General features: G+C 39.3%; 1 protein-coding gene across 5 annotated transcripts in view; it reads right to left on the reverse strand.

Moving 5' to 3' along the window:
- The window catches only part of ELMO1 (engulfment and cell motility 1), a 314,254-nt gene that overhangs the window by 193,689 nt on the left and 101,451 nt on the right, over window positions 1-19,114 (reverse strand). For all 5 annotated transcript variants that reach the window (XM_064443946.1, XM_064443945.1, XM_064443950.1 and 2 more), the window contains 4 exons: window positions 18,901-18,936; window positions 10,503-10,602; window positions 4,647-4,798; window positions 3,670-3,748 (listed from right to left, as the gene is read on the reverse strand). In XM_064443946.1, the coding sequence (XP_064300016.1) occupies window positions 3,670-3,748; window positions 4,647-4,798; window positions 10,503-10,602; window positions 18,901-18,936 (367 nt within the window). The remainder of the gene's footprint in view (window positions 1-3,669; window positions 3,749-4,646; window positions 4,799-10,502; window positions 10,603-18,900; window positions 18,937-19,114) is intronic.

Below are 19,114 nucleotides of genomic sequence, written 5' to 3' on the forward strand. Positions count from 1 at the left end.
GGCACCATTTCAAAAATATTTCTCACATTCAGAAGTAAGTTTTTAAAAATTCCTGCTGATCTTTGTGAGAATTGATAAGTAATATAGAGTACATACTCGTTACTTTTATATAATAAACAAGAAACTAGAAGAGAGGAAAACAGGCTATTGCATAAAACATACAGAGAGTTGGACTGCTGAAACATGGCTGCAGAAAATGGAAATAAAGCAAGCTTTAGGGTGAGAACTTGCTTGCAAAAAGAAAGTAATTTTAATTTCAAGACAGGAGACAGTCATAGACATTGACTATTTTCTTTATACAAGATAGATTGCTGCATCAGACGTAGGAACGATAAGGAAGGAAGAAGGAAACAAAGACAAGAGAAACTCAGATTTAGTTTTTCAGCCTTTTCTGGCTGAGCAGGTTTCAACTGCACATAACAGCAAAGGACAGATGCTTTCACCTCTTTTGGAAATGCACAACTGACCTGCAGGGGGAGTGCCAGGCACACGATATACTTAACGTTATGGGGAACAGACTGGCTGGTTATGTCAAAGTATATCCACTGCCAAAAAGATGGACAGGTAAATAATGTGAGGTAGTCTTTTCTGCATTTAAGGTAAAAGGAAAACAAAACAACAAAAAAAAGATAGTTCTTCTGCTTTACTTTTTGGAGAACATTATCAAATCGTCACTTCTTTCTTATACTGGTCAGTTTTAAAGCCTTTATAGGGATATTGTTTTTTGTCACTGGACCAAAAACTGATAGGAGCAACAAGCATTCACAAAACCAATTACTGCAACAAAATCAACCTTGTCTCCAGGAAAACTGTATGGCTATTAGCAGCTGACAAGCTGCCTCTTCTAAAATAAGTATTGTAGTAACAGATGAGAACAAGAATTTTTTCACAAAATTTGGCATCTCATTTCTCATAGGAACATGTCTCTCTAAAAATACAGACAATTGCCAAATAAAAAAAAGTGTTTCAAACATTCACAGTATCATTTCAATGCTCAATTCACAGCTCTTTTCCAATAAAGAACTGGTTTTCTTTTTTTTAAATAACCTAGGCTTCTCCAGGTGATTTGGTCCTTGACAGTGGCAGAAGCAGCAAAGCAACATGGGAGTCCTGATTAAAAAGGAAAAACCTTGAGCCTCTTGGCTATTCATATTACAGAAATAGAAAAGACAAAAAAAAAGGAGGAAAAGGCATTCAGATACCAGCACCAATTTAAAGCCTCTCCTTAACTGCAGTGCAGTCATCCACATCACACCAGTCCCTGCGAGCCGGCAGCAGGGAGGGTGCCAAAGCTCCTGAAGTCATACAGGGTTTGTTGTAGTTTCTCACTCCTAACCATATTAGCAGTGAGTGCTTGTCCTGGTTTTGGCTGGGATGGAGTTAATTTTCTTCCTAGTAGCTGTGTTTTGGATTTAGGATGAGAATAATGTTGATAACACACTGATGTTTTAGTTGTTGCAGAGCAGTGCTTACGCTAGTCAAGGACTTTTCAGCTTTTCATGCTACCCTGCCAGTGGGGAGGCCGGGGGTGCACAAGAAGCTGCGCAGGGACACAGCCAGGACAGCTGACCTAAACCGGTCAAAGGGATATTCCATACCATACAACATCATGCTGAACAAAACCTGGGGAGGTTGGCGAGGACCACTGCTCAGGAACTCGCTGAGTATCAGTCAGCGGGTGTTGAGCAACTGCATTGTGCATCACTTCATTTGCATATTCTATCATCATCATCATCATCATTAACATTATTATTTTCCCTTCCTTTTCTGTCCTATTAAATTGTCTTTATCTCAACCCATGAGTTTTACCTTTTTTTCTGATTATCTCCCCCACCCCTCTGAAGGGGAGCGAGGGAATGGCTGTGTGGTGTTTAGCTGCCTGCTGGGTTAAACCCACAACAGTGCTGAACTTTACCTTTTGAGGACCCACAGTCAGGAAATTACTGAAGACCACATCACTTCAGTTTGTTGTCTTAAAAAGACAGAATTCAGTAAATATCAGTCATCCCTATCTTGAAGCTAATGGACACCTACCTTCTTCAATGTATGGTTTACTCGTTAACCACAAGATAGATAAACTAACAGATTCTGAAAACTTATGATGGTCATTAAAGGCATGTAGGGGAATAGACAGGGATCGGCGACCGGAAGATTACGGGATGTGACGGAAAGATAGACTCCTCCCCATAGGAGTGGCAGGAACAGGAAGTGCAAGAGCTATATAAGCGTGTGACGCAGCCAAATAGACGGACATTTTGTATCCATCATATTGATGTCTGTGCATCACTGTCCCCAGGGTGGGTAGAGCCCTGTGTCCCGGAGATATGCGGCCCAAGATAAGTTCTCCCATAGAAGCGTACAGCAACAAAGGCTGAAGGAAATTTTCTGCAAGCATCATAGTTACTAGCCTTCAAGCCAAATCAGGTCATTATATTCTAATAATCATAAACTCCATGACTGACAATTTTGTGTCACAACAGCAGGTATTACAGGTGAAGCGCAGTCTGCATGGCCTACTGCCAGCTGTGGTACTGTCGTCTTCAGGAACATATGCCCACTGATTCCTGTTAAGGTCTTACCTACATCTAACATTGTCTCTCAGCTTCCAATATGACAAAAGAATTCTTGAAAACAAAGCAGTAGCAACTATTTACAAATGTAAAAAGTTAAATCTTTGGTTTTCTTACAAGGACCTACCACAGATTTAGGTCAAAACTGAAAGAAAGTTTTTATTCCAATTTTTGTTTATTAGGTGCCTTCTTCCCTTAATAACTGAAGACTGTATTGGAGGAAGAAGGAACAAAGGAATAGGGGGGAAAAAAGGCGCTTTTTTTTTTTAATTAAACCATGGTTTTACTTTCCCATTTGTAATTTTTTAATATATTTTTGAAGCAAAAAAGAAAGATTTCCCATTAGGTTTTTTATGTTTGTTTAAACAAACCTCCAGTGTTTTAAAGTGTAAATAAATCTAAAGAAAGTCCTTGTCAGAACTGATCAGCAGCCCTCAATATACTTGTCCTGGATACTAACACTATGTCACCACAGGAATTATCATTACTGTTCCTGGTGACAGAAATGTTAAGTAAATAAATTACTAAATCTGTTTTGACACAGGCTAATGACTTGGTAAACATGGATAAAACTTCTGTTTCATAACAGATTGCATTCCATCCCCATTTAACAGCAACTAGCAATCTTGAAATATTTCCTTTTGAGACTTCTGATCTCTGGCACTAAAGTTAACTTAAAATAGTATACTATAAAAGGCACAAAATGCTTACATGGCAAGACATTTCCATTTTCAAAAGGAACACAATTTTTATTAAAAGATCTGGGGAGGGAAGAGTTTACGAAAAAATAGCCGGGTTTTACAAGCTGTGCTGGCAAAGAGTTCAGTACAATAAATATTACAGCCAGCCATGGTCAATATGGTTCATGTGAGGTTATAGGGAACTAAAAAAGCATAGAAGAATGCTTAATCCCTACTAATAATGGTGCAAGATGGAGGTAGCTCCATTAAAATGAATTCTATTATAACAGCATGAAACAACAGAACAAGTTTCAGTTTGAATTAACTGCAGGAAAAGTGTGACTGGGACAACTGCGGGTATGAACATGACACACTTTACCTACAGATATGTAGATGTACAACAAGAACCAACAACTTACCTGCCTCTTGTCGTCTGGTGCCTTAAGGAAAAGTGCATTTATTACCGCTATGGTATATGTCTGGATTTCCTGGTCTGTCCTGTTTGGAACAAAATTATAAACACAACAGAACATCATGAATACACATGAGCTGTAGAAACTGACCTTCCAGTTGCATTACTGCAGGTAGAAGTGAAGGGACTGTCTGTACTTTAATATTAACCATGTAAAGTTAGGCAATCCATCAAAGTTGGTCATGACCAGGTTTTGTCTCTTATTAAGAGAGACAAGATGTTCCAGAGGGAGACTCAGCATTCAAGAAAGGTGGAATGAATCACACCCTTGAAGTGCCATTGACCCTCCACTGATCATAGCAGCAGCCCAGACAATCAGCTTCTGCCAGATGCCCAACAGCTAGAGGTGGGAAGAGGAATCTTCCCTAGAGGGTTCTGGAGATGAACCTGCTGGTATTAAGAGCTTTTCAAGTGAGTGGAAAATGTCCCAGCTGGGATGCAAGCATAACTATGATTCACAATACATTACCTTATGCTACAAGAGGCAGTTTCCACCCATTTAACCACTGCACATTACTGTTTAAGAAAAAGCCTCTCGCTTTTTGAATATATCTTCAGCAAAAGTTGATCAATTTTTGTCTTACACACTTCCCAGAGACTAGCAAGCAAAACCACCCCATCTGTACGCTAATGGCATTAAGGATTTTATTACTAAGGGGTGCTCTTCATTCCCCACTTCCAACTGCACAGGCAGCTTAGCGCGCGCACACACACACACACACACACAAAAAAAAAAAAAAGGAAAAAAAATCAGTGATCAAGCAACTCCAGCAAGCTGGTTACCAGTCATCCAGCCACTTATAGTGGATGCAGGAGTCATATAGGAGGTTGCCAGTCTTTATACTACTCTTCCCAAATGCTGTGCTCATTTGGGGGGTGGAGGGGTGGAATCCACCATATCTGGTGACACTTGAAGACACTCACCCTTGCAGATGTGGGATTAGTTGCCCAATTGTGATCTCCTGTGCCACCTTCTGGTACAGGTCGTGGCTATTGAGCACCATTGATTCCAGGATTGCTAGTGACCGTTGCAAGATAGAGATGTCCGAGGCAAATTTGTTCACATAGCTTGCTATCTACAAATTCAAACATTTAGAGAATTTACATCTCATCATGAAAACAGGGAAATGGAAGAAAGAAAACTGGATGTGGCTTAGAAAGGCATTAGAATAAAAGTAGTCTTGTCCGCATGCCAGGTATCAGTGAATACCTGAAAGCAATCAACAAGGCACTGCAGGTACCTTCAGAGAACACAATGGCACAGATTCTTCAGCTGGCACAAATCATCACAGATTTTACGTCAATATTCATACCACTGAAACATATGCTTCAACATTCCCTTATGAACACATTAAATCAACATTAAAGAACCAGAAGGATTATATTTTTTTGTGAGGAAAACTTTGGAAACAACAAGGAGAATGGTTCTCATCTCAGTAGATATCTGTGCAGCTAGTTTTCTTTAAACAAATATCTAGGCTCAAGGCAACTGTTTCGGATGGGAAATTTACATTTAGCTCTCTGGTAAAACACACTCAAGCAAAAAATGCCTTTTTTTTTTTTCCCTTGCTGTTACCAACAACACTGAAAGCTCTCTCTCTCCAGGTTACAAATTAAAACTCTGTTGATGATCATTTATCAGCACAAGTGGTTCCATAACTCCGTCTAGAGTCCCGTCTTGCTAAGTGTTCATGCGTTAATAACCTTCACTTTTACTGCAAGCTGCCACAAACAAATGGCACGTTAATCAAAACCAGGTCTGACCTCTGCTTTTTTTACAGCACAGCAATGACATGCTGCACACTCGTCTACAGAGCCAACACAGCTGTACAGTTAAAATGTGGCAATGTGCGTTCTTCCACATGCTGCCCAGTCCTTTGACCTGGCTTCCTGGGATAAAGCTTGCCATCCGCTGATGCAGGAAGCGAGAACTGCCTGGGTTTTCCTTGAATGCACAGATACCAGCACAGCCAAGCTGAAAGGTACCCGAGGAAGCACAGACAGACAGAAGAAATGCCATGTGACCACAGTTATTTGCTCTTTACAGCCAAGTAACAGACTACAGTGGCCCTGTTTCAAGTTTGATATGTTCCTTCCAGAGAACTACAAGTCTGCGTGCTTCTTCAGTATTCGTGCTACAAGCCACTAATGTGATTATACTGTTTCTGATTCTGGATGCTTGCTTAGACCTTGGCACCATTTTCCTTTAGGAGGAAGAAAGGCATGCCCTATGCTTGGAAAAGCTGCCTAGCTGCCTGTAAAATTCACGGTTAAGCACTGACATGTGGATAATGACGTTGTCTTGCACTTGTGACATTTTGAGAGGAGCTTTCTGCAACTTTGGCTGGAGATGACAAGGAAAGAGGGACAGATTTTTCTTCCAATCTATTGCAGTGCTGCTGCTTGCTCTGCTACTTGGTTTGCATTACCACAATAGGAACGTGCTATGCTGAATATAACTCAATCCAGGAAACACACATTGACTTTAGAGAAAATAAGGAACCAAGCCATGCTTGCCTAGAGAACAGGAGAGAAACAACTCAGCCTTTTTCTACTGTGGGCTTTCAGCATCTCCTGCCTGCAAGTCCTGAGTCCAAGTAATATATACATTAGTATATGATGCACTTTGTGCTGTTTAGAGTAACAAGCTGCACCTCAGAAGCATTGTACTACCCTACCTCTGGTAATCCAGTTGTTTTCTGATGCGCGGCAGCCAGAGCTGCCATATGTCCAGACGGCAAACAATACAGTGTATGTACAGAACAACCCTGCACTGCTCACACCAGAAACCAAATGCGCTCTGGATACTTCTCAATCATTAGGCATCCATGAATCAGTTGTGCAGCAGGAATACAATATGTTCAGACTATGCCCCAACTTGTCAGACTGCTGTCACCATCCTCTTTAGAAGCCCTGACACATATGAATTATCCTTGGTGCAGCAGCTCCTTCCCATGATATTTCAGCTGGCAGTGTAAATGCTTCACGGGGATATATCATATTCATATCAGGGGCCTGGAGAAACGTACAGTATAGATAACTGAAACCTCGGTCTAGGAAAGGCTGCCTTAGACATATTTATTCTCCTGACCCTGGACTATAACGTCTTTTAATCAGAAACACAGACCCAAAGTAGGAAGCTGGCTTCTGTGCTTAAAAAGCTACGATGTATCACACTGAACATACATGCAAAACATCTGCCGGGTAACTTGCATGTCAAGTTATCTATATTCATAACCACCTTGCTGAAGCATGAAGTCTGGCCAGAAATAATAGGCTTGTCTGCCCTGATAAATAAGGCATGCCAGTTCCAGAGGGAACAAAATTAGATTAAAAAGAAATTCTATTGCCATACTTGAAGATCTGGGTGTGGAAAAATAAAGATCCTTCTTGAAAAGAGACAAGAATCAAGGGGTTCAAATCTGTGTTATTTGCTGTTCTCTGCTTATGGAGCACTATGCACAGGGAGGGCTTTCAGCATCCAAAAATAATCCTGTACTCATTTATCAAAAAGTCTGATGACAAAAATAATGCAAGCTCACAGAATTACCACCTCTGCTCGAGAAATAAGCAACTGCATTGCTTTGCACTTCCACATGAAAACCTGTCACATGGGTGTGTCTCATTAAGGATAAAAGGATAAAACTATTTGTTCAGCAAAACACCTGTAACCTTAATAACTGCATAATCCTATCAGGACATATATAGCCACATACAAAAGCAGTGGCTGGGTGCTTAACTTCCTATCAATTTCAAGGGAAATAAGGAATCAGAATGCTTTTACACATTCAGCCCCAGTGCTCTGCTGAAACAAGAGCTAAACATGTAACGTGAAGGTAGATGAGAAACCTACAGCAAACTAAACTATACCATCTGAGTTCTTCTCCTGTTTCAGCATCACTTAAAGGATTGGAGAGAATTCAGAAGTTAAAAACAAAAAATTACAAAAACAAACAACAACAAAAACCCCCAAACACACCAAACCAAACATAATAAACCATGCCACCAACAAGAACCACACAGGGAAAGGAACAGCAAAGGAAACAAATCTGATTTTTGGAGCAGTGGTATGCCATTTAGTTATTTGCCTGGACCATTTTGATGTCAGAAATATACAGAAAAATCTGACACAGTTTTGTTCTCTATTAAGTCCTAAGGCACAGTAAAATTTTAAAGTGTGCATCTGATTTCAGGTAAGGAAATGGAGTCACACTTGACTACAGAAAAGACAAGTGACAGTTGTGAGACACAGAGGTACTTTCCCTGCTGCCACCCCCTTTTCCTGCACAGTGCATTTTAGAAGGCAGAGTAAACAATTCTTCAAGGTTAAGACTGCATCATGCAGTTATGAAACAGCAATTATATAAATAATTCTAAGAGATATTTTTAACTATCTCAACAAATACTACAAACTTTATTTCTCCTCTCATAGGAACTAAAGATGGGAATACCAAATGTGTATAGTGTATTTTGATGGCCAGTTACCATGACATTTTCTAAGAACTGGACATCCAAATCCTTTGGGCAGCTATGGAAGCTGGAAATAAACTTTATTGTCATAAGCAAGAAAAAAGGTCTTGAGAAAATCTTGCATATCATAAGGAAGTTTTTTTAAATGATGCTGTTTTGCCTTAACATAAGGAACAAAGCTCTCCTTGAAAGTGTCAATTCTTATTTGCAGCAATTGGAATAGCAGTCTTTATGTACCCAAAGGATGTGAGGAGACTGCATCCGACACCAAGCAGTCAGTCATTAGAAGCAGTTAGACGTTCCCCTTGAGGTCTCCTTCAGCTTCTACATTTTAAGATAGAAAACTATTAAAGAAAAAAGTTCAGATTAATTCCCCCCTGTTCCAGTTTAGCTTCCATTTAACATGAAAGACAGCTTCAAAGGGCAGAAGCACTTGAAGTAGGATTGCAAAATTCCCCCTCAGCTAGCAGAAACTTATCAGCTCCCTTATCCATCCGTCAGCCACTTGAGCTAGCCCATCAGCAACCTCAAGTGGCCTGTCAAAAGCCAAGGTCAGAGAAGCAAGTGAGAATAAAGCTGCAGATTGCCACCAGAGAGACATGGTCCAAAGGTGCTCCTTGAGGTTCACCCCTTGCCTAGAGACCCACTGAGGGCTCTGCTGTTCTGGCTCCCAACCGCGTGGCTGGCCAGGACACACCTGTGCATCTTTCCTCTATTTTTGTCATTCTTCCTCCTCCTGTTTCTCTTCTAACTGTCCTATTCTTCTCCCTGGACCCTTTCTTGTCAATCAGTTTCACTTTTGGTTTTTACTCACCAGTTTTGGTTTTCATAAGTACTTTCATAAGAATGCTTTTGTGTCTTTTGTTTTGGTTTGTTTTTTGTTTTGTGTGTTTTTTGGTTTTTTTTTTTTAAATTGGGTCCAGGGAAGTGCCAGACAGAACAGATGAGCTGTTGACAGGGGTCCCCACACCACTTTCTTCTGCAGTTACTATACAACCCACAGGGCAAAAAACATTGATAAGGTTAAACAAAGACAATCATTCTGAGTCACTAACAAAGTAGATTGATTTAAACTCATTTTAGCAAGTTTCTTCATACACTTCTTAGTAGGCTTCCCTTGCAAATAAGGCATTCTGGGCTTGACCTTTTATCTCATGAAGTCAGTTAAAACCAAAACAGTTGTACTTTTTTCTTTGCCATGAAAAGATAACAATAATTATCACCATAATCCATCTAGACTGCAAGACTGTGAATGAGAAAAAAAATAAAGAGTCCAAAATCCAGATCAATTACACTAATTTTTCTTACAAATAGCATCCACCATTTTTAATGACCAAAACTGAGCTTTAATATCCAGTACTCTTTCCATAACTGATTCTTCTTTCGCTTTTGGCAACAAAAGTAAATTCGTTCTTTCCTTTGGTGGTAGCAATTTTCTAACCAAATTTAAATTAAAAGTCTTTGTTCTGACACACTGTTAAAATGAAGACTATCTTTGCCACAGGTTATATTCATTCCATTACTGCTTCTGATATCATTTTAGTGAAGGAACTCTGGTATCTTTTGAATCTGCACAAATGCACTTTTAACTTAAGATAAGTGCCGAGTTCAATGTGGTTTGAAAATTATTTGCAAAGAGGTGGGGGGAGCTTCCCTGCAGTAAATGAAAAGGGTTAAATGAGTGAAACTTTTTTCTTAAGTCTGTTAAAACTCTGTACTTAAAGACTACTCCTGTGTTTCTGCTGCTTTTGTGCATCTCCTACATGTAAGAAAAGAAAAAAGATGTTGCAAATCATGGAAAGATCTGTTTCAAAACCACAGACCTGAGGTGCAAGATTTGGGGGAGCCAGAGTTCAACTTGATAAACTCAGTAGATATCAGCTTAATTTCAGTTTGTAAACACTCGTTTCTCTTCCTCCCATACCCCCAGAGGAAACACTTCAGTGCTGTTTTTGTTTCAAGAAATATGGCATTACTCATTTAAATTTACATTAAATCAAAAGACTAATTTTTGCTTTAACTGCACGGTATCTGCACAGGGAGGTCACACTGTAATAGAGCAAGTAATTTCTCGTGTAATAATCCTAATACAGTGTTGATCCCATTTCACTCCCATCAATTTCCATAGAAGTTGGGCCAGATCCTGCAACTACAAACATTTATAGCTTGAAATAGTGCTTTAATCCCGTTTTCATGTACCTTTCTGACCAATGACATAAATAATGTAAATGGGAAAAAAACCTCACAAACCACAACTCACCTCAAAAATTTAAACTGATATAGAACAGATAGCATTGATTACAAATTTACCTTTTTAATGAATGCCACAGAGAATGTATCCCACGATACAATCCCATGATCCATCAGCTCAACAAATGCAGTCAGTGTAAAGGACAACATATCTCCAAAGCTGCAAGAAACAGGAGTCATGACAACATTTACCAGTGGTGCAGCAGGGCAATGACCGAGGGAATAAAGCAGCAGGAAGCTTTCAGAAAGGCAGGAAAATGAAGCCAATTATGGACTAAGAGGTAGCAGAAGAGCAAGAGAGGCTGTGCAACAGATAGTCTCCAAAACAATTTAGCATGGGCATCAAGAACAGTCACCTGGAAGAAAGTAAATCTGGAAGAGGAGAACTAATCCCCAGGAGAACACCACATGCAATGCTCGAGGGAAAACAGATAGTCCAAATAAAACTTCTCTCCTAAATTCAGAGTTTAAGATCTAACAGAAGAAAAGAAGTGAGCTTTTTCTTAGCAACCTACAGAAATGCTCCTAGTTGAAGGGTATTGTGCTGGTTTTGGCTGGGATAGACGTAATATTCTTCACAGCATCTAGCGTGGGGCTATGCTTTGGATCTGTGCAGTGTTGATAACACAGGGATATTTTCATTACTGCTGAGCAGCGCTTACAGAGAGCCAAGGCCTTTTTTGCTCCTCACCCCACCAGCGAGCAGGCTAGGGAGGGCACAAGGAGTTGGGAGGGGACACAGCCGGGACAGCTGACCCCAACTGACCCAAGGGATATCCCACACCATATGGCATCACGCTCAGCATATAAAGCTGGGGGAAGAAGGAAGAGGGGAGGGATATTTGGAGTGATGGTGTTTGTCTTCTCAAGCAACTTTTACATGTGATGGAGCCCTGCTTTCCTGGATATGGATGAACACCTGCCTGCCCATGGGAAGTAGTAAATGAATTCCTTGTTTTGCTTTGCTTGCTTGCGCAGCTTTTGCTTTACCTGTTAAACTGCCTTTATCTCAACCCACGAGTTTTCTCACTTTTACCCTTCTGATTTTCTCCCCCATCCCACCTGGGGGGAGCGAGCCAGTAGCTGCGTGGTGCTTAGCTGCCGACTAGACATGACAGTCATACAGAGGTGCCACATTTTGGTACCACTGCATCAAGCAGATTGACAGAAAGTTAGTAGATTGATTGTTCCTTCTCTTACAAGGAAGCAGACGTATTTCTAAAATGCACCAGAAGAAATTGTATATTGAGCAGCAATTTTCCAACTGTTAATGCCTCCGTTGCTTTCTTTGAACACCTGAAGATGCACCTCCTTTTGTTTCCCTATGGGCAACCATGTCAAGCGAATTGCAAAGTTCCCATAATTTACCCAAGCGTGCAGCTCAAATTATTTAGGGTTTGCAGGACACTACACTGCATTTTACACGTGTAAATTTGAGATTCAATGTGTCTTTGTATGAACTCAACTAAATTCAAAATGGGTTTAAACTCAACATAAAGAATATGCTCTAAACTGACTAGCTGCAAAGGAATTTTCCATGTTAAAAGACAGCTTTTAAAGATTAGCTTAATTTCTATAAATAGTCAAGGCACTGAACAGTCAGCAGCCATAATGATTTCTGTGAAGCCATTCAATGAGGTAACTACTCAATACAAGCAGCAGTGCACAGAGCCTAAAATGAAGCAGCGTATTACCTTTAAGGGCATGCCAAACTGCCTGCAAGGTACTCTGCCACTAAGCCATTAACAAGCATAAGCATACAATCAATCTAAACAGCATGAACAGTCCCACAGATTTTAACGCAACAGCTTACTTAATAAAAAGATAAAATTTTAAAACTCTGTCAGATTGGAACTACAATGCTCTGTATGTTGAAAGCCTGAGTCTAATTCTGTAGCCACAGTTAAGCAATGTAATTGATAGCCCTTACTGCGTGATTTGCTCCCCTGCTATCCTGCACCAACCCAAGACAAGTAAGTGACCATCCGTTCAGATAGAAGACATGTATTTCAGTACAAAGGAATAAAGCAGAAAATTAGTTTAAATGTAGCAACTCAAACAGCCAGTTCACTGGATTTGATATAATCTGCCATTTAGGGGTTTCTAATGGTGAGTTGTGGCCTTTAGTGGCCCCGTCATTTAAGATAGGGGCTCTTGTTCATCAAAAGTCCACAGACTTCTCTACTAAAAAGAATTAGCCATTCTTTACATTTTGTGAGTAAAAACAAAAAAAACCCAAAACACACTTTTCTACAGGAAGCAAGGGTATCCACAGTGGCTTTGATTATTTATAACAACGGAAAAACTACACCAAAGAGCAAACAAGAAAAATATGGTGTCTTTAAAAAAAATCCATTGTAATTCTGCAAGGAATATTTTGTTCAGCAAAACCAAAAACTTCCAGTTCATGTATTTGTTTTGGGGGGCAGGGGAGTTTTGTTTCCTTATTTTTTAATATTGAAAATCTTTCAAGAATAAAATTAGATTTTTAAATGTCATCATTAGCATTCCAAATAACCAAGGATTTCATAACAAGATGACAATAAGACTCTGCAGGAAATCTCATCAGCTCTGGTCCTGTTATATTCCTCAATCCATTCCTTTTGCATACAATGGTTATTTTTGAATCTACAAATAAAACAGGACTGCTAGGAAAGGCTTCCTTCTAAAAACTTGTAACAAATTCTCATGCATGTTCATGACAATACTTCCACAAATACAGGGAATTCTGGTATTTTAAGAAACTAGACTAAATTAGATCCAAATAAAAAGAAAATAAATTTTACAAAAAGATAAGTCATATAGGCTGAAAAGTAGACAAAACTATCTCTCACTAAAGCATTAAACTAAGTAGATAGCTTATCTCCTCGAGACTTCCTTATATATTGTTTAAAAACTTAGTCAATTAACCTGTGTTTACTATATAAATACTCTTCTATAAACCAATTGTACACAAAAGCTAATCCTTATTAACAATGGGTATAGTTTAGAAGGATTATTTAAACTGTATTAAACCTGCGTATGGATTTTCACCTTCAGAACAGCAGTGGCTGCAATTCAGGTTAGTTTAATTCCTTTACATTCAACAGTCTCATTTATTCTTCTCACCAAAACTACTGATTAATCCTGCCACTTAATCCAGCCTCCTCCACAGCTTTGGAGGGGAAGCTGGGTTAATAGAGCTGAAAATAGTGGTATTAATGTATAAGCCTGATTTTAGTAGAGGTGACAATGATACAGCTGTTTGGGGTCCAGGAGGTGGAAGTACTTTTCAACTTAAAATGATAAGACACCCCACCAGGTGTCACTCCTGGGACACTGCTTCAAATAATTAGAAGGTGAAGAGGTGGAACACTGGGACTAATCAAGCAGAACAAAATACTCCGACTCTCTATATTATGCAGCAACACACATACCTAGCATGTATTTTTTTAAAACATATAGCTATACATATGCACCTGCACACACATGTATACTGTAAGCGGCATTGCAGAAGTCAAAAGCCAGGCTTAAAGTATAAGCATTAGGAATAGCACAGCTAGAGATGAAAGCGATCTCCAGGGTAACTAGAGCAAGATAACGATTAAAGTATCTGGACGGGGAAGGGAGCGGTGTTGATCCATTGTTATATGTTTAAGCACAAGCAAATCAGTAGAAATACACTTCTGAGCAATTCATTTCAAGACACACACGTACAGGTGCACTCATACTATTAAGAGCAGCGGACAGAATAGATGCTAGAAATTTCAAGGGAATCAAAGCTTGTTCATAAAAGTAGTTATCTCAGAAAATATGTGTTAGCAGCTGTTTAACTCAAAACCTCAGTGAATAAGTGTTTTAGTCATACAAAAGGTCCAAAAAATGATGGGGCCTCTTTCTTCATAAAATCTTTTTGGACTATTTCACAGCACAAGGCACAACAGTTCTGTGAAAATCAAACCCTTGCTGCTCTGGTGCAATGACCTCATAGTTTGATGGTAATTCCTGATGAAGGTGCTTTGTAACGTGTGTCATGGCAGCAAGAGGGGAAAAATTATGAGAAAGATGCACTGTGTAATTGCAATGTCATATGTCACCAATACTGACATTTTAATCATCTGTGCTCTCAGGCAAGCTACTTGTACAATTCCTCCTGAGTGCTGGTCAGGGCTCTGGCTCTTAGTTGGGGACACCTTATGCTGGGGCAGCTGATGAAGTTCCCACTTCTCTGCTGTCTGACTCCCCTCTTCTAATCACTGTTGTGAGGATGGCCATGCTAGTCGTGAAGTACCTCCTCACCCACAGCAGCTCTCAGCAAAAGCATCTTAAGCAGCAGAAAGTTGTGGTCTGTAACACCATCAGCTGCCCCAGTGTGAGCCGTTCCAGGGTCGATGGATGACCATGCTCTGATCCACAGCCTGTGCACCTCAACCCCTCCGACAAACCTGACTGAAGAGTAAGTCAACAGTTGCGTTTCACATTTCTAGGTTTTTGAGAAATATCAGGTCAAAGCCTGTTAATTTATCTTCCTAAGAACTTTCTCCATTCTTACCTTAAGAAGCTGTAAAAAAATACCTCCATTTATTTTAATATTAGCTTTTCGTTCCTAAAAATAAAAATGACAAGAATGTGCATGCGACCCTGACCACCACACCTGTCTCTCACCTGCCTTCCTAGTATTATTTCTACAGGCTAAACCATCTTTTTTATCATGTGTGCTAAGTATTCCTCAGACATATATATAGTACTATGTCTGATATTTTGAAAGATGCCTGAAGCAATTTGGATTTCTTATCAAAATAAATTAAGGGGACTTGAGCATCCAAACCCCTACATGTTTTTGGGGAAGAGGAAAAAAATCTCAATCCATGTTTAACACACTTACCAAAACGAACACTTTATTGCTATTGAGAAGGGAAAAATATTCAGCTGTTCAAATGATTCTTTAAATCTAGATAATTGGTCAGGCTTGGCTGTCATCAGGTAACAGAAGAAAAAAAAAAGCACTATAAGCTTTTATAAAGCTAGGTGGACTGTCTCATGCTTTATATGATAAAAATTGCACAGGAGAACATGGATGTTAACTGTTGCTTGTCTGTCATAACCAGGACACAGCCACCAGCCCATTAGGACTAGAAACCAGAAGACAGTACATCTTTACACAAACCCATTTTTTCACGGGGAAAACAGAACCAAAGCTGATCTCTAGTTGTGCAGAGGAAAGGCAGCAAAGAAACAATTTGAACTGGGAAAGAGGCAACAAAAGAGTTGCAGCCTACTACCAAATGCAGGAGTTAAGGAAGCAGTTAACTTTAAGTCCCTTATCACTCAGCAACTGTGCTCACAGCCTAATACTGGGCAGCTGAACAGCCTGACATCACTGGGGGGGTCAACATCAAAGAGTAAGAACAGCCTTTTAAGTTAGAGTTGTCAAGGATAAATGGCCATGAATAAATTTAAACAGGGGAGCAGGACATATCTAATCATCAGAGGACAAGAGCTTTGGAAAAGCCATGGGGGCAAGAACCTAACCAAGTCTAAAACGAAGACTGATGAAGCAGCAGGATACTTTGCAAGCAGAGTGAACAAGTACCTTTTTTATTGCTATGGCTCCTCTTCATTGCTTCTGCACTGCCTTGTTTCTTCAAGTAACCTTTCAAGGGTGAAGCTGAGCCACCATCAAGTCAAACTAGGAGCAATTCACACCTACTTGGTACTTATTCTGTACAGCTGAAAATGACTGAACAATCTACTGGGTAGCTGCCCCGATTTTTCTAGATGATTACAGAAAATGCACATAACTGGCTACACTGCAATTGTCACAGTTTGGGTTTTTCTGTTTGGTGGGGATTTTTGTTTTGTTTTGTTTTCCCATCATGCCAAGCACCACTGAAATATTTCTTTGTAATACAGTTTCACTGCTTTCATTAGAAGGGATCAGTCCTACTGATTTTAAAACCACTTGCATTCCAAAAAATTTGAAATACCTTTGTACCTTGGTATCAGGGCTTCTTTAAGCTTGAAAATTAACTCTGATTAAAGAAAATGAGCTGCGATTTTTAAACAGAACTGTAACTATTCTTGAATAAATCCAGGTGTAGATACTCTCATTATGGAGTATGACTAAATCCACTCTGAGTTACATTAAGCATGTGTTTGCACGGGAAACTAGCCCAGAGGAACTATTACACACTGTTTCCTCTGGTTCCTCATGAAGATGTGATTAGAATGTCTTCTCTCTTATTGCCCATCTTTTAAAGTCCTGGTTTTGCTCAATTCATGGTAATTTCCTTAAACGGACCAGCTTTTCTTAAAAGACCAGGAATAACTAACTACACAGGAAAGACATCACTCTCCAATCAGTGTGGCTTGACTACAATTCAGTACTGCAATGCAAAGGTTAACCGACAAAGCTGCTTCACAGGAATTTATTTTTTTTTAATCCAGGTATTAGCCAACATAGGATAAATAAAATTCCAAAACAAAATGAGGACCCCTAAAACTGAAAAGCCAGAGAGAAAGAAACTTGCATTTTAGAAGACATTCCTTCAGTGGAGAAAGCTATTAAACAGGGCCTCTCGGTAAAAAGCGGATTTTAATTAAGTCAGGCTAGCATTTGCAAGCCACCAGAGATAAAATTAAATACTGACACTTTATGAAATATGCTATCCTGTAAAACAAAAGTAACTTTTTGTTTAATTAGCATTCGATTTCTTTAAGTTTCTTTAGTTGAGACGGCAGCAGGTGAAGGCTGCAAAATTTTAAAGTTTAGTTTAGTGCATTATATCAAGCTCTGAGGTGGGTTTTTTTATATATATAGTTCTTGCTTCATTGGGCATTTTCCCATTAATATATGGGCGAAAAACAGTCAGGATGCTCAATAACTACACTCATAGAACACTGGCATATACATATTACCTTCAAAATGTACAATCAGGCTAGCTTCCAGAACTATTGGTTTCACATCCTGACCAATGGCTCTGGTATCTTTTTTAGCACAAGTCCCAAACTCAAGAATTTGCATTATATTAATTGTATCATTTCAGGTACTACTGATGGAAATCAAAATATTAAACTATGTGCCCTGAAGGCAACTGACACTTCTACTGGCAGGATTTAACTTCCAAAGTTAGAGTGAACTGTAGTCACATACACTTTACTGTTGTGTCCACTGACGTGCTGTATCTACACCAATCAATAAGAATCCTCTTAAAGTGCGTAATGCCTTGTTCCCATGAGTAAGCAAAACTAAACTGTGTAAAAAATTTACCTGAGACCATGAATACGATCAGGTCCTAAAACCAGGGTGAATGCAACTCTAAGTCAGTATTTTAGTACTGTCTTGAGGACAACCACATAACTTAATGTAGAGGAGTCTACAGGATAACAGAATTTGGAAGCAGAGAGATACTGAAGGAACGTATCTTGTCTTCCACAAAGAACTATATTCACAGCAGTGAGGAGAACCCCACCATCTAAATGCACAGGAGGTACCTTGTCTCAGCAGGGGTGATGTTTCTAAGAATTCTGAAAGCCTCATGCCATTTTAACGATTTTCCTCAGAACCTAACTTTTCTATTATGAAACAAGTTACCTTGTATTGGGTTCAGAAAGTGAACTTTGAGGAAGAATTTAAGTTTCCTGCCAAATTTATTCTGTCTAATTTATTTATTAGGTAATTACTTAATAATAAAAGTTTCAGAACTTGGTTTACAGCAGATTTGTGAAAGTATGATCTAGCATGGCTTCCACTTCCTGCATGATAAACAATATCCAGCTCCCAGAGTAACAGATGCATGGTCAATTGATTACTTATTCTTTTGCTTCCTTTAGGTATACTTCACATGTCAAACTTGCAAGCCAATCAAGATATTCTAATATCTCTTGGGGTCCCAATTTATCAAAGCCTGTGAAGCCTGTGCTCAACTTGAAGCACACAGAAGAATCTCATTCAAAATCATCAGGGCAACAAGCATGCTTCTGAACTTTCTGATATGAGGCCCTTTACTATTACAGTTTTCCTTTATCAGTTATCTGCAGCAACTAGCATTGCCTGGGATGAGCAAATAATAGGAATTCACACTGGCACAACAACTCTTATTTTCATCTCACTAACAGCAATAATTAAAATTGCCTACTATCAATCATGTAAGCCAGACAAATTTAAGAGGGGATTTGGGGAAGGAAGGGAGATCATTTGTTTGCTCAAATTAAAAAACAAGACAAAAACCTTACTTAGGAAATAGCAGAAGCCTCTGCAAAAGTTACAGAAATGAAGCACCCATTCCACAAGCAAAGCAAAAAAGGCTTCATCAGAAAAATTTAACAAGCATCAAAGAGCAGAAAATAGAGAATGCCGAAGACTAGTTGCATAAATATGCACAGTTGAATTTACATATAAAGATTAGCGCAGGGGCCTGAACTCAGTCATGCAAAAGAAGAGGAAGTGTGCAAGGTGATGATCTAATCAGGTTCTTACCAGGGCTTCATTATCTTCTGCAATTTCTGATATCGTCTGCAAAATTAAAACTTGCACGTGAGGAGACACACTTTAAAACATCTGAACTCTATTTACCTACGCGCATACGCACACCCCCACACACCCATATTTGCTTCATAAAATTCAAAGACAGACACACAGTAAGAGGCAGTAAATTACTAACAATTTGCTGTGAATAAAAACAATTAAGTAA

Source organism: Phalacrocorax carbo, chromosome 2 (genome assembly GCF_963921805.1).
Source record: "Phalacrocorax carbo chromosome 2, bPhaCar2.1, whole genome shotgun sequence".
NCBI lineage: Eukaryota > Metazoa > Chordata > Aves > Suliformes > Phalacrocoracidae > Phalacrocorax > Phalacrocorax carbo.